This window comes from Saccostrea cucullata, unplaced genomic scaffold, assembly GCF_032062105.1.
Source record: "Saccostrea cucullata isolate Sc308-1 unplaced genomic scaffold, CSIRO_AGI_Scuc_v1 ctg47, whole genome shotgun sequence".
NCBI classification, from domain to species: domain Eukaryota; kingdom Metazoa; phylum Mollusca; class Bivalvia; order Ostreida; family Ostreidae; genus Saccostrea; species Saccostrea cuccullata.
This window is the reverse complement of record NW_026936653.1, coordinates 465309-482106: the sequence shown is the minus strand read 5'-3', so window position 1 is coordinate 482106 and position 16798 is coordinate 465309. Positions and strand designations below refer to the sequence as shown.

At 33.2% G+C, this 16798-nt stretch overlaps 1 protein-coding gene across 2 annotated transcripts; it reads left to right on the top strand.

Annotated features, from left to right (window-relative positions):
- Positions 1–353: 353 nt before the first annotated feature.
- Positions 354–16514, top strand: LOC134246149 (SH3 domain-binding protein 5-like). Of its 2 annotated transcripts, XM_062728449.1 has the most exons (8): positions 354–444; positions 746–808; positions 954–1082; positions 1338–1499; positions 11217–11347; positions 11830–11895; positions 12883–12925; positions 13106–16514. In XM_062728449.1, the coding sequence occupies exons 1-8, from the start codon at positions 367–369 to the stop codon at positions 14084–14086; spliced, it is 1653 nt and encodes a 550-aa protein (XP_062584433.1). In that variant the 5' UTR covers positions 354–366; the 3' UTR covers positions 14087–16514. The 2 variants fall into 2 exon arrangements, with proteins under 2 accessions (XP_062584433.1, XP_062584434.1); XM_062728450.1 differs by lacking the exon at positions 11830–11895.
- Positions 16515–16798: the final 284 nt, after the last annotated feature.

The following is a 16798-nucleotide window of genomic DNA, read 5'->3' as shown; positions in this document are numbered from 1 at the left end:
TTATTTAAATTAATTAAACTAAAATGGCCTGCATCATCAAATTGGATCAAGCGTAATTAAGGTATAAAAAATGACCTAATTCTAATCAGACAACCCCTGTCATCTTCTGCACGAATTTCCCGCGGACTACTCGCTTGCATCTTTCCTCTTATTGATGGTGCTAATAAACGCAAAGGTTACAATTCCTTACAATTCGATTACTGCAGCATAATTTTTTTCTTTATTAAATTTCAAATGTAAACATTTTATTTTCGAATAATTACATAAATTCGAACAAAAATTAACTTATATTTTTTTTGATACAATTAATATTCTGTACGTCTTATGTCTTCGTTAAATAGAGTGACCTGTAGTACAAAAATAAAGATGGCCGACCGAGAGGGTCGGCTATCGCCTGCTTGTCTTGATGATTTAGAGGACGAATCCTTAGATCCAAGAATTCATGTATGATTTATAGATAAATTGTACCTACAATTTTACATAAGAATATCTTAGAAATAAGTTAATGTTCTTATTTACCTGTTTAAACGTCAGTGTTTTCAACACTTGAATTTGACAGTTCTTTGTTTTGAATTTAAAAACTGTAGACATGGGACAAATATCAATGTATGTGAGTCAAATAGAAGCAGTTATGCTTTTTTATGTTGATACATTTCATGTCTCATAAACAGACTTCATTTCGTTATTGTGCATTGAATTTTAGGACATCTAATTCTAAGTGGCTTTTTTTAAAAAATCAATATAGGGTGAATTAGAAAGATTGAATAAAGCATCAGAAGAAATAAATAAATTAGAATTGGAGCTTGATGTAAGTACTTTTATATTGAATGCATGATATTATCTTAATGAAGTTTTTAAACTTTGTCTTGGATTTTTCCTTGCAAGCCATTAAAAGATCGAATTGAGAAACAATATGTAAGATACAATATTATAATGATTTTAACATATTTTAGGATGCTAGAGCGAGCTTTAGACAAGCCCTCACAGATTCTACACAACAGCTCAATGCTTTGGCAAAGAAATTGGGTTCCTGTGTTGAGAAAGCTCGGCCTTACTATGATGCCAGGATGAAAGCAAAAGATGTATGTGAACATGTTTTCAAAATGAAAGAAAGATATGCAATTTTTGGGGTTTAATTTCAGAAAAAGTTAATTTTCTTGAATTATATTTAAGAGGAAAGTAAATTTTCTTCACGATCCATGTTTTTTAACATGTCATTATCTAAAAATATATTTATTATCTCTGCATATATTTGTGTATTATATATCCAGGTTTTTTGTTGTTTAAAAAAAAAATATGCATTTGTATTCTTACCTTTTATCCTTACTATTCAATAGGCCCACATTGAGACCCAGAAAGCAGCACTGAGGTTTGAACGGGCATGCAGTATGCACGAGGCAGCAAAGGAAATGGTACAGCTAGCTGAGCAGGGCTACATGTGTCGGGAGGAACCATCAGATCCAGCCTGGCAGGAGATGCTGAATCATGCCACAATGAAGGTTTCTAGCAATAATATCAGTATTCAGTATTTTGTTAGGGCCATCTTTTAAAAAAAATGTTTGTTTGCCCTCTTCTAGCAGACTGGTTTAAAATGGAAACTTTTTTTAACTCGTTGGAAACAATAAGCTTCTTTATTATTATATTGATACATTTTATAATTGTTAACGAATACACTAAATGGTGCTGATTTGGTGCAGAGCTAATTGCTTAATTCTTGATTCCAGCCACTCCATACCTAGTGATTGTGCCAATTTTTAAAAAATATATCAGATTATCTATACGTACAGAATTTTTGACCAGAAGACTGATAAAAATTGTAGGAAGTGTAACTACATACCGTAATTTTTGGATTACAGGTCTATGGGGTATATAGGTCGAAAGGCTCATTTTTAGCCTTAATTTTTGAAAAATCCTTAGATAGGACGAACTTACAATATAGGACGAGGCTTTGTTTCTCTATTTTCTAATGATTCTTAAGCAGATACAACGTATCAGAACAGGTAAACCTCTAAAATTACCGGGGTAATTCCGTGACATGAACGTATCAAGAGAATAAACTGGTATTTTAATAAGTACAGCATTCAAATAAAGTTTTATGTAAATGTAGTTAAAACTTCTTTAAATCGTTTTTCTACTTATTATTCTCCAACTTGCCTGTTCAAACTTCAATGCCTCCGTAGTTTCACACTGTTGTTAAACCGGGGGCATAAATAACACGTAAATACGTTATTATTTTACAGCTATAATTCGGGAAATACCCGAGATCAAAGAATAATAATTCTGATTTCAGAACAACTTGGACACATTCCTAATATATTTTATTCAGACATTATTTACCACTGGACGACAAGTACTTCGATGTCCGCCTTTTTTATTTTTCTTCTCCAGGGATTTGCTAAGACACGCAAAGGACCATTGACTGGCAACAATTCATTTCACTCATTTTACATGTAAATAAATATAAGACAGTCACAATAAAAAAAATATTTAATATACTATTTCAATATATTGCTATTAATAAATGGTAAAAACACTTCAGTTGTGATCGTGAAAAATTTTCCGTATTTTAAATTTTGATACGGTTGCGGTTTTACTTTTGGTACACGATCGCGACTTCCTAACTTCACAAGATGGGTACCGTATGATGTTAATACTTTGAGGAATTATTTTATGCTAGATGAAGCAATGTTTTTTTCCTTTGTCAACAACGAATATTTAATGGAATTGTAAGAAAGCTATAGAATAGATATTTTATTGTTTACTGGAGCAATAATTTTTTTTGCTTGAAATGATCAAAAAGGTTAAGAAAGTGGCACAAAGAGGTAGGGGCTCCATTGGCGAAAATCGGCCCGAGCTCAAAAATAAATTTTATTTTTTTGATTATATGTTGTGGATGTCTATTTTTAGCTCTTCTGAGCCAAAGGCTCAAAGAGCTAATGCTATGGCCATTTGTGCGGTGTGCGTCGTGCGGTGTGCGTTAACTTTTTAGAATATGGGCCATAACTCAAGAACTCCTTGGCCAATCAGTGTCAAATTTGTCACAGGGTATCCTTGGCCCAAGGGCTTCCATTTTTACTAAAATAAGTGTTGGGACCCTAAAACAAGGGGAGATAATCAGGAAAATGAAACCAAAAGTACTGGTTGCTAAAAAATCTTCTTCTCCAGAACCACCAGGCAGATTTTCACCAAACTTACATACAAGGGTCAGGATATGTTGAAGATTAAAAATTGTTCAAGGCATGACCCTGGGGCAAAGGGCGTGGTCTCAAGGTCACTTTAAAGTTGACCTAAATTTACAATTAATAAAAATGTCTATATTTTGCTTACTATAAGGACTAGGATCATCAAATCTTGTAAGTTGATGCATCTTAGGACTTCACATCATGTTAACTCAAAAGTAGGTCACGGTGACCTACTTTTTTAAATTTGCTGGCATTTGTTTTCAAATTGATTTGAAGGCATATTTTGGACACCTTAAGGCCTATGATCATCAAACTTAGTCAGTTGATGCATCTTGGGTCCTTGAACAACGTCAACTTAAAAGTAGGTCAGCATGACCTACTTTTTGAACTTTATGACTTATCCTTCTTAAAACATTTAATCCCATTATTTCATGCACTGAAAGGTTTAGAATCATCAAATCTTGTAAGGTGCTGCATCTTGGGACCTTAAAACATATTTAAGAAAAAGTAGGTCACTGTGACCTACCGTAATTTCGGGAATATAGGTCGATACTTTTTTTCTCAGAACCGCTGGGGTCGACCAATATTCAGAATTCGACCTATTTAAGGCTCAAGTTTACGAAAAATGCCCCCAAATCAGTAAAATTTACGCCAATTTCAAAGCAAATCTGTGCCACTTTCGTAACTTTTTTGATTATTTTCGCAAAAAAATTAATGCTCCAGTAAACAATAACATATTTATTCTATAGCTTTCTTACAAAATAAGTTCCATTAATTATCTGTTGATGACAAAGGAAAACAACGTTGCTATATCTATTAAATAATTCCTCAACGTATTATCCATTAACATCATGCGGTATCCATCTTGTGAAGCTAGGAAGTCGCGATCGTGTACTAAAAGTAAAACCGCAACCGTATCAAAATTTAAAATACGGAAAATTTTCACGATCACAACTGTTGTGTTTTTACCATTTATTAGTAGCGATAAATTGAAATAGTATATCAAATATTTTTTATTGTCTTATGTTTATTTAAATGTAAAACGAGTGAAATAATCAATTCAATTCCTAAATTTAATTTAAAAAAAAAGAAGTCATTAGTTTTTTTTTTTTAATATTAATTAATTATTTACCGGTATACACAGATTGGCTTCTAACAGAATTTTAATTGTCTGACAGATAAAGGGATTTACCGTACACTGTGTACGCAAAGGTGTTTAACACCTGTGTTCACTGTTGGTTTAAATGCCTGCGGGGCATGATTAAGAAACCCACGTGCCATTATAGGGTATTAGTGTTACACATCATTGAACAAACAATGTCGTGAAATTCATGTTGAAAGTCAAATTGTGAATGTACTCTCAATTAAAATTTATAAATTAAACTTATAGAGTGTTAATATGATTTCAATTCTTTACTGTTGCTTGATATATACATTCAATGGTCATTTGCGTGTTTTAGCAAATCCCTGGAGAAGAAAAATAAAAATGGCGGACATCGAAGTAACTGTCGTCCACCGGTAAATAATGTTTGAGTAAAATTTATTAGGAATGTGTCCAAGTTGCAATTGTTCTGAAATCGGAATTACTATTCTTTGGTCTCGGGTATCTCCCGATTTATAGCTGTAAAATAATAACGTATTTACGTGTTATTTATGCCTCTGATTTAACAACAGTGTGAAACTACGGAGGCATTGAACAGGCAAGTTGGAGAAAAATAAGTAGTTACACAATTCAAAGAAGTTGTAACTACATTTTTTTTTACAAAACAGTATTTAATTGCTGTACTCATTAAAATACCTGTTTATTTTCTTGATACGTTCATGTCACGGAATAACCCCGATAATTTTAGGGGTTTACCTGTTCTGATACGTTGTATCTGCGTTAAAATCTTAAGAAAACGGGAAACAAAGCCTCGTCCTATATAGTAAGTTCGACCTATCTTAGGATTTTTCAAAATTTAAGGCTGAAAATGAGCCTTTCGACCTATATACCCCATCGACCTATATTCCCGAAATTACGGTACTTTTAGAATTTTGCAAGCATTTGTTTTCAAATTGTTTAAAAGGCATATTTTGATTACCTTCAGACCTACGATCATCAAACTTGATCAGGAGATTCATCTTGGGACTCTGAAAAATGTCGACCGAAAAGTAGGTCACGTTGACCTACTTTTGACATTTTATGGCTATATTTAAGTATCTAAGGTATTTATTGGCTTAGAATCATCAAACTTTCTGAGTTCATATCTCTTGGGTTTTCGGAGAGTGACGACCAAAAATTAGGTCACTGTGACCTACTTTCGACATTTTATGGCTATATCTAAGTATCTCCAGTACTTATTGGCTTAGAATCATCAAACTTAGTCAGTTGATGCTTCTTGGGTTTTTGGAGAATGTCGACCAAAAAGTAGGTCAAGGTGACCTACTTTTGACATTTTATGGCTATATTTATGTATCTCTAGTGCTTATCGGTTTAGAATCATCATACTTTGTCAGTTGATGCATCTTGGGTTTTCTAAGAATGTGGACCAAAAAGTAGGTCACGATGACCTACTTTTGAATATCTCAGGTATTTATGGCTTAGAATCATCAAACTTTGTCAGTTGATGCATTTTGGGTTTTCCAAGCATGTCAATCAAAAAGTAGGTCACAGTGACCTACTTTTGACATTTTATGGCTATATTTATGTATCTCCGGTACTTATTGGTTTAGAATCATCATACTTTGTCTGTTGATGCATCTTGGGTTTTTGGAGAATGTCAACCACAAAGTAGGTCACAGTGACCTACTTTTGAATATTTCAGGTATTTATTGGCTTAGAATTATCAAACTTGGTCAGCAGATGCATCTTGGGACTCTGAAAAATGTCGACTAAAATGTAGGTCACGATGACCTACTTTCAACATTTAATGGCTATATTGAAGTATCTTAGATATTTATTGGCTTAGAATAATCAAACTTTGTCAGTTGATGCATTTTGGGTTTTCCAAGAATGTAGACCAAAAAGTAGTCCTAATTGGCTAAGAATCATCAAACTTTGTCAGGTGATGCAACTTGGGTCTTAGGATACTTAGGGTTAGAGGATTCAAATACAAGTGATAGGTTGTACAATTTATCAGAAGAGCGATTCAAGGCCCTTGGGCCTCTTGTTTAAAAATAACACCAATTTGTCCGAAAAACTTAATTTAAGGAGAAAATTAAGGCATTGATTGACCGTCGTTAATAGTTAACGTTAACGTTAAAAAGTAGCGTCATTACGTTATACACACACAGTTACTCGGTACCCTCCTCAGAGAACACTGAGTTAACCATACTCACTAATATTGATAAGAACAACAAAACTTTTTTGATAGTTTACAACGGCTAAATTTCTTTTGTCAGGATATGATGATGATAATCTGATGGTTGTCATAGCAACCAACTTTCTTCATAAATATGTCTCTGACTACATCGATAACAGAAAGGAAATATCTCAAAAACTTGACAATTTTGGTCGCTTTCAAAACGTTGATATGTTTTCAATTTGTTGCAATATAGAGGTCATCAGTAAATTGATATGAAGACTTCTGTTCAGTATATAATTCCTCTTAATAAAACAATTTTTTCTAATGGTAGCTAAACGCAGTTTAGTATAAAATCCAGGGGGGGGGGGGGGGGTCCCAAAGAGAAGCATGCTGGGTAGGGATTTTCCTGCTATTCATAGGAGTCTAGATGAAAACTGCATCTTTTTTGTTTTTATTCGCATAAAGTAGAGTCTTCTCTTAATATTTAAAGAAAAAAAAATGTGCATTCATTTTTAGAAAAAAAAATTGTGAGACTTTTTAATAGGGGGAGATAACTCCCCAAACATCTTGTTTTCACATGTGCAGAATTGCATGAGTCAATTAACAGGTAATGTAGCTCTTTCAAGAGGTGGAAAATGTACCCTAAAAGCACACTAAAAGAAAACCTTAGGACTTGTTCCGTGAAATGCACATAACTTATTTTGTCAGATTTTTTCTGTTTTTGTTGAGCAGGGGGGGGGGGGTTAAAAATGCTGAAAATGGATACATAAACAACCCAATATCCCCCATATTTCAGGTGTCAAATACTCCCTAGTAGTAATTGATGAATGTATTATAGTTGGATATTTATTAAATTCACAATTTTATCTTTCCATTGATATGCAGAAGTATATGTAACAAGCCTCCATTTTATTTCTTTACAGGGGCCAGTTTTGCTTGTCCCTCACCAAGTAACGTCCTGATAACGTCATACATAAAACTGTGTTTTGCACCCAATATCGTCCATGAAATATGACTTTTGAACGTCATTTAGGATTTTTAAGTACCGGTACTAGTCTTGTTAATATCTTAATATGGATATTAAAAGATGCACAGGTCTAATTACTTCTGTACAATAGAGTTTTAGGGGATATTGGAAGGCAATTGTGTGTGTTTGTATTTAAGGACTAATTGTGTGTAAATTCTGTGCAAAACGGAGGTGACGTAATTTGCATCGGGATCGATGTCCAATGCTGCCTTAAGCTTGATCAATATAATTGAAAGGGGATGCTCAGCCTTAATTCTATCGTCCCTGTTATTCTTTTGATTTACATAATACACGTATTGTTGTGTGGACATTACTAAACCTTTTTTCATTTTGATAATCCGAAAAAAATATATATTAAAATCAAGCACGCAAGACTGGGAATAGGTGATGTTTTTAAAATATTTTATTTCTGATTTTATACATGTTATCATTTAAAAAATATTTTACTGAACTACTAAAAAAATAACGTCTCTAATACAACCACAAATAGATCGGCCGCTCCTGCGGCCGAAAATAATGCTATAAAATGGACCCCTCGAAATCAAATTGCTTTAAATATATAGTGATTTCGCGAATAAACGCGTAACTTTCGCATTATAACGCGAACCTTTCGCGATATAACGCGTAACCTTCCCGTTATAACGCGAAATTTTCACGAATATACGCGTAACTTTCACAATTTAACGCGAAACTTTCGCGTTATTTTGCGAAAAAATATTATGCTAGAATAGGATAGATTAGTCATCAGAATATTTTATTTTATTTTAAAAATCTTACTATTGAATTAATAAAATGAATTTTACTTTCTTGTACATGTTTTTCAATTGTTAAATTCTTTAGACTGATTATTTCTTAAGGAAAATCTCCATTTGACATTTTTTCTAGCTGTTTTTTAATCAGTAACATTTACTTCAACTGTACCACTAGTAAATTAAGCAATCAATCATTTTGGACAAAAAATTATACACTGTAGAAACATAACTTAAAAGTGAATGAACAATGTATAATTTCATTGTCTCCAATATTGGGTTATAGAGAAGTTCGTGGACTAGCCATAAATAAAAACTATGAAGGTATACAGCAGAGTTTGTACACTTTGAATTGTCAATGTTTTCGTAAGCAATGGAATGAAAACGTGGTGCAAACTCAAAATAGGATATCTAATTTCCACAGTGAATCTAAAGGAGACAAATGAAAATCTGCTATCCAATTTTCACAAATGCGGTGGAACACAATTGACAAATTTACCTCATTTTGACAATTTTCTGAAATCTTGATCTCTATAGAATGAAATTATTTCAAATTCTCTAGAGAGTGCATAAAAAAAAAATGGAAAAGGGGTGATTTTCCCCGAAATTAATAAGCTTGAAGTTTAACTTTTGGAACTCGCATAAACTTTGAATTGGTTGAACAGCGTTGAGAAAGACAAATTGTGACGGTTAAGATGGATTCAATAGCAAGAAAGCTTAAAATTTAACTTGTGATAATCCAAGATCAAAATAGCCTTTTGATTATCATTGTATTAAATGAATAAAATTGATGACAAAATCAAAAGAACGTTGAGACTAAAGCAAATGTCTCGTTAAACAGCAAAAGTTTTGCGTTTTTACGCAAAAGTAACGCGTTTATTCGCGAAAGTTTCGCGTTATAACGCGAAAGTTACGCGTTTATTCGCGAAAGTTTCGCGTTATAACGCGAAAAATTTATTTTTTTTACCTACGAAAATGAGCTCACTGGGCTTTCGTAATATCATGTAATGTACAAGTGAGTTGAAATTTCACTGTTATCTTTTATTTTAAGTATAAACTATTTCCAAATGGTTAATGTCAACAACATTCAATCAACAATCACTTATACCACATTCAATGATTGACTTTTCATAGTCATTTCACATAGAGGTTTATCTGTTTTCGAGGAGTGTTCCACGGCATCCAATTTATTTCCGCTCAAATTACTTTTTTAATTTCTTTTTTATAAACAGAAAAGCACATGCTGATTTACTATCATTTTGTTTTAATTGTGTTCAATTGTTGCGCTGTTTACTTACGTTTTTTTTTTTATGAAAGACTAATTACACGCAGAATTGTAATGTGGTGTGTGGATGAAATATTTACAGGTACATTCATTTTATTTCGAATCATTTTTTTTATTTTAACTGTGAATGTTATATAATACTTATTAAGATGCAGAATTCAGTATATTTAATATATGAAAGCCAGTTGTCCCTATTATTCATATAATAGAACAAGATATCTTCGACAAATCGGCGCATTAGAAACAAGGGGGGGGGGGGGGGGGGGGGGACGGTGGTATTTACATGATTGACGCTGACCGATATTAACCCGGTTTTGACTTTGTAATAGTTTTCGCTTTGTTTTATAAAAACGTTACTTACATACCCTTTAAGTTGCATTTAAAGAACCAATATTAATTTATTACACGTATAGAACATTGTATATAAATAAATTGTGTGTGCAGAATGAGCAATTAATTCAGCTGCAGTCTTGTACACGTGATTCGAAAATAGATAATACCAAACTGTAGGGAGTGGGGTACAATAGCAGTCATAACTTTGTATATTTTTAGGTGTTATCAAACAGATAATGTTCTTGGAAGTTCATTCTATCGTAACCTAATTCATTATGTTTTATCCATCAACAATTCACAACTGATTAGGCAAAAACGTCACGACTTCGATGGGAAGTCCAATGCATCGTTTTCATACAAGTTGATTTTCGAAAAGGGTAGCAAATTATGAATGATATTGTTGAAGCTAGAGTTTAATTAATACATTATGCCTTTTTATTTTTGCATGTAATATTCACAAACCATTCTGTTTAAAAATAAAGGTAGGATTGACATAGGTGTGCATGTGTAATGCGAGGTACAGCGGTATATAAGGTAAATGACTGCGTGAGTGTAGCAAAATTCGGACTGATTTGGAATTATTATACCCAAAATCACAGCATATGTCAGCTACCATGTCCTAAATTGATAACAATTTCTTACATTTATTAGTAGATATATTAAAACATGTTTTTAAAATATGTACGGTGATATAAAAACACAATATCATATCTATTGGAAATTATATTGATGTAAATTATGATAATTGATTACTTGGAATGACAGGAAAGCTTTTCGTTCAGCGATCGATTTTTCATGCTCCGCAGGCCTCCACCAATACGATACTTCAATTGTTGATAGATTTGTTAATAATGAACATTTACAAGAAATTTTGTTTTGGTGGGTGTGTGCGGAGGTATTTTTTTTAATCAATTTATGGCAAAAATTATGAGATTTTGATGATTTTTGCCAAATTACGTCAGGTTTACGTCACAAATATGACGTCATAAGTAGTCAATCTCCCGAACTTTTGCTATTTGTGGAATGCAATGATGGTAAACTGTGAGATATAAGTAAAGTCGATTTTATTAACTAGCTTTGAAAATTCGAAAAATTTGGGGCCGATTTTCGCACATGGAGCCCTACCTCTTTGCTGCGAAATTGACATAAACTTTACTGATTTGGGGGCATTTTTCGTAAACTCAAGCCTTAAACAGGTCGAATTCTGTATATTGGGCGACCCCAGCGGTTCTGAGGAAAAAAGTATCGACCTATATTCCGAAAATTACGGTACATCAAGAAAAAAATCTACTAAAATGAAAGAGTGAGGGAAATGCTCAATATAGAAATATCATGCTATTTAATAATTTTCATTAGGTAAATGAGGCTGAGAAGGAGAGGAATGCCAGTGAACAGGACCACAGGAATACCATGATAAAATTCCAGGACACTGAGGAGGTCGTCCATCATTTACAGAGGGAGCTAAAGAGAGCCATTGCCAAATCTAAGTATGCCAATTCATCATCAACTCTCACATGTTTAAGGGGGAAAATCTGCTTTTTACACCTCATATCTTTTTTTTCCCCCAAGCATAAATTAACATTTTGTGATAAATTCATTAAATTAATTTTTTCCCTCCATAGAAATAATATCTCACCCTGTCACAATTTCAATATTTTTTTTCTTGTGTCTGATAATTTATATATTTATAAAAAAAAAAGATACTGTTACTTGTTTTGAGGGCACTTTAAAAACCAAGGTTCAACCAAATTTTCTGGAAATAGACATGCATGGATGACTGTCATTTTTGTTTGTTTTTGCTATGGCCAATTTAAGTTTTGGACTGGTGACTTGGAAATGGATGTGTATTAATTAATGCTCAATTATCACTAAAACATTCTTTAAGGTTACTGTATGTATTTATTTGTCTGGTTTATGGAAATTTGGCTTTTTACCTCTGTAACATGCATTTACCTATTTCTGCTCATAGTTTTTCCACTCGTCGAAGTTTCCTACAGATAAGTGATCTTGTAAACCAATATCATTTAACAATGTTGTAAGTAGTGGTTTGATTCTAGGCATGAGTCCTAAAAAGCTCTCTAATTTTGTTTCACACATCAACCTTTGCATTGCCCTTCTGTCTAAAAGGCATTGTCCCCCCATTCTTTTCCTTTTTAAAACAAAACAGCATTTTAATTTTCTGTCAAGTAATGAGTGCATGACTCTGGATGGGCAACTGCTATGGTATGCTCTAATCTTGGTACTTACCTTTCTTGTCCTAACCATTGCATTATTCTGTGCCTTTAACAAGAGAAAAGCATTGTTTAGCTTTGTTATTTGTCTGTGATTGAGATGGATCATGGAGCAAGTTATTATGGTATCTGCTAATCTGCATTTTCTTCTTGCCTCACTTTTTACATTCATCATCTTTATTTTTTTATAACTGTATTTCCATACAATTCAATGCTACAAATACTAAATAAATGAAAGTTGTGTTTATAAAATTGATAGTTTCTTCAAATAAACATACTCATGACACTCTTCGCTTGAAAAGCATTTCCTGATTTGTATGTGTATTCACCCAAATAGGTAGCTCATACAGGCACAAGAAAATATGAAAATTGATTGATAGTTATAGTAGGTGTTTATGTTTTCTTGTTCTCTATGACCAAGAGCAGTGATGATAATACATCACACATAAAATGTATTGTGGGGAAAAAAGTTTCTTATATAGGAACAAGTTTATCCACTTGTATCAGTTTAGTAGTATGAGTTGAGGAGATTGGAAACACATCGTAGAATGGAAAGCAATGATTCTAAATAGAACCAAGGGTCAGTTTTGTATTAACGGAAGGAACAAAATTTAGTTCATTAAGTTTAATCTGCAAAAAGATGTGTAGTATGGAGCTCCAGAACTTTAAAAGTTCTTTTTGGTCAGCTGGTTGTACAATATTGTGTATGAAAATATGACAAATTCTTTTTATTTGCCCATGATTTCAATTGAACAATATTTTGAAATACATATTAATTTTTTTTCTTTCAGGCCATATTTTGAAATGAAGGCCAAATTTAATCAAACAATGGAGGTAAGAATTCACTTGAACCCTAAAAAATTATTGAGAATTGATAAATGTATTTTTTAATGAATATCCAGAATTTAACAGAGTGAAAACTTTTCCAATTAATAAAAAATCTTTTTATATGTAATTTTAATTAAAATATAATGTACATGAAGTTTGAACTAAATTTAAATATGTTTCACATAGGAACAGAAGCGAGGGATTAAAATTCTAGAAGAAGATGTTGGCTCTGCAAAAACCATGTACTCTGAGGCCCTTAGGAACCTAGAGACAATCAGTGATGAAATCCACCAACAAAGAATGGAGAAAAGGAGGAATGATGAACTGGGAGAGAGGGGAGCTGGGGTGGGGTCCGAAACCCCATCCCCTCCCCCCTACAGAGACTCTGGTCACTCGTATGTTGAGGGACAACATTCTGGGTCTGACACACAGGATTTTATACCCCCTTCTGTCATACATCCATCCACTGAAAAAGCCAGGAATGCCAGTTACTTAAAAGCTGTGGACCATACAGAAGAGGAGGAGTTTCCAGTGCCAAATTTAGAAAGTGAGTACAAGTCCCTTCCAGAACCTCACAGAGCAGCTTTAAGAACTCGTAGTGTTCCAATACAGGATGAAGTGTTCACGGAGGACCAGCGGGACAGGAGTCAGTCTTTGAGACACTCTCTACCGAATCCAGTCAAAGTCGATCAGGGTCAATCCTCGTCCGACCCTTCAAGACTTCACAAAACAGAATCTCCTACTCGTTCCAGGAAGAAACTTCAGGCCGGAGGGTTAATACTCAAAATAGACTCAGGTATGGACCCCTTAGCGGGAATCCAGAGTGCTCCTATAAAACCTACTCGTTCATCAACCAGATCTCAGGGCAAGTCTCGAGGTAGTAGGAAGTCCAAGAATGCTAACAGCATTTCTCCTCAATCGAGCGTGCTCAGTATTCCCAGTGGAGATGACGGGGAGAGCTCGGACTGTGAGAGCGTGGTGAGCACGGGACCTATGTTGGACGACGATCAGGTCCTGGCTCTCACGCTGGACTTTGATGATAAGCTCACAACTGAAGAAAACTCACCACCAGCTCATCTAGATTGGCGTCGGAAAAGTCTCCCCCCAAACCTTAGTCACCTAGAACACTTCTTACATAAACCTGTAGACAATGATAAAAATGCCTAGTGGTTTGTCACTAGATTGTTATGTCTGTCAGACAAGTGTATCTTTTTATTGTTATACATTGTTGTAAATGCAGCTACCCTTCACAATGATTTTAGGATGACATTGAAGAGACAATTCCAAAATATTTGGGTCAGTGGTAAAAATAATATTTACTTTTAGAAACATTCCAACCAAAAATTATGTGTTGCCTTTTCACAGAAATCAAGCTTTATTGTAGTGCTTCAGTTAATTTATCTATGATAAAAATGAAAGTACATGTATCATTGGTCAATAATTATTGTGTAGAGAGCTGCCTGTTACTTTAGTGTTAGTGATCTGTGTTCCTCTGAGAACAGGGTATCTTTGTTTGGTGCTTGTGTATCTGCTGTAACATATTACTCAGTTCTTCCTTTTAGTAGTAGTGTGGATCAAATGACTTGTGTACCTTGCTTATATGAAGAAGATATCTCTCTATAGTACATGTATGTGTACTTAGGTTTGATATAGTTTTAAAACAAGTTTTATGGTCTTTTTTGTGACTTAACCAGTTGATTTTCAAACATTTAGGGTATCCATTGTATAATGCCTAGATATTAACTTCTTATCAGATATTTTTCTGCCCCTCTTGATAATCTGAAGAAAAATTATAAAATTACAATATTTGCAAGGTAACCTTTACTTTTTGTGAACTGATAATAAGTTTTTGTACACTTTTGCCATGTGATTTGTAAAATTATTACTCTTAAAGTATTTGTACACCATTTTGTCATTTTCTCAGTCATTTTTTTTGTCAGTCAGACTATTTAATGGTCATGGGGCTAAGTATTTTAAATAGTGGAGCACCTGGCCAGTAAGTCAAGGGGCCCAGGTTCAATTCCTTGTTTGTCACCACTCTCTCTCCTGGCTTGCTATGTTATCATGTAGTACTTCAAGTCAATGTACATTGTATTTGGTCCATAATGTAATTCTCAATTTGTGAAGTAAAATCTGGGTCATTATACATTGGATACCTTAACAGGGGATACGCCTAGTCAGTTCATACAAACCTGATCAGTATTTGTATATTGTCTGTTTTTTGATTTTACATTAACATTGATATTCTGAAATGAAAATGGCAATTGTAAAATTCAATTTTTGTTTATGTCCTCTGAAATGTCTGTCGTTGTCATAAATTAGGTGATTTGAATTTATAATAAATTTCTATCTGATTAGAAGATTATATTTACTATCAGATCTCCATTTCTCTTTGAGACTAGTTCTCAGTGCCTCATTATGTGAAGCATAATCAAAATAAATGTCGTATTCCTTCTGATCAGGCTAGTACTATCCACTCAGCTTATGATTCATTTTTATTGGTATGTGTATTATGAATGAATTTTTTAAAATTATCTTGGAATAGGTTTGGTGCTTTTGTGGGACTGCCTCATTTTCTACAACCTTTATTGGATAATTAAAATGGAAGAAAACCCAGTTCCCCTGTTTTATGTCTTAAATATTTGCTCTTAGAAAAAAGTAGAACATTTCTATGTATATTGTGTTTTTATTTTGATACAGTTCCCCTTTCATTGCTTTGGGGTTAATTCATGTACCCAAGGGTGTTTTTTTCCCCAATTTCCAAACATTACAATTATAAAAGTTGAATTTTGAATGTGTGTGTTGAAATGATCTTTTTGTTGATCACAGAAAGAATTAGGCATGTCTGTAATACTTCAAATTAGTTTAATGTTGAATGAATAAGAAAAAAACCTTAGTTAACGCTGCTGTATTGAAAAAAAGATACACCAAATATTGTATGTCTTTTTTATTGTGTGAATTCTTATGCTTAAAACATAATTTGGGTCAGAATTCTTTTAGATTTTAGTGTTTACTTTATTTATTTTAATTGATAACATTCAAAACTGTCTGAAAATCTTAAGGAAAGAAAACTAGCTATTATTGGGCATTTGCAAGAAGTGCTGACTTTTACAGTTGAGGGCTTAAATGAAGACAATCTACGGAGACTCCTCTTTGAAACATGTTTGCACAAATGGTTGTAGTAACAAGAGTACATCTTTCAAAAAATGAAAATTAAATGCTTATTTTATAAATATTATGTCTTTCTTATTGTGGTCTGTCTAACAACACAAAAGTCTCCTATAGATTAGTAAGTAGTGTAGAGAAGGTCCTTAAGCTGTGTTATTCTGCCTTCCATAGTATATTTTGTTGATTGTATGTACAAGTAAATTATACTAGTGCTCCAAATCCTTTTTGTATAACCACTTATGAAGTCAAAATTTTGTGCCATCATACATAATGCAGGTTAAAATGTCAACGTAAGCTATAGCTATAAACTGTAAAAATCAGTGCTTCTCGCAAAAGTCCTATATGAACATTGAAGTTGAATCACAACCAGATACTGCATAATGTGTGTTAATGTTTAGGAGGTAGAAATAAAATTATACATGACTGACTTGATGTTTTTTTTTTTTATTTTAATTAAATGAAAAATAATGCTCCTACATATGCTCCAGTCATTTCTTAGAACAACTTAACAGCCATTTCAACCAATTTTTCCCACTGCATTTTTGAATGAATTTAAGGACTAAGTTTACGTAATTTATAAAAAAAAAATCATATGGACTCATATGACATGGTGACGTACCTTTGAAACTTTGGGGGTTTTGTATATAAAACTTGTTTTAAAAGAAACTATTCAAAGAGAATTATTTTCATGAAACCTTAATGCATTAATAC

Coding starts and splice junctions, on each gene's coding strand:
- LOC134246149 (XM_062728449.1), top strand. CDS start 367: ATGGCCGACCGAGAGGGTCGGCTATCGCCTGCTTGTCTTGATGATTTA. Junction 809..953: donor AATTAGAATTGGAGCTTGAT/GTAAGTACTTTT, acceptor AACATATTTTAG/GATGCTAGAGCGAGCTTTAG. Junction 11,896..12,882: donor CAATATCATTTAACAATGTT/GTAAGTAGTGGT, acceptor TTTTTCTTTCAG/GCCATATTTTGAAATGAAGG.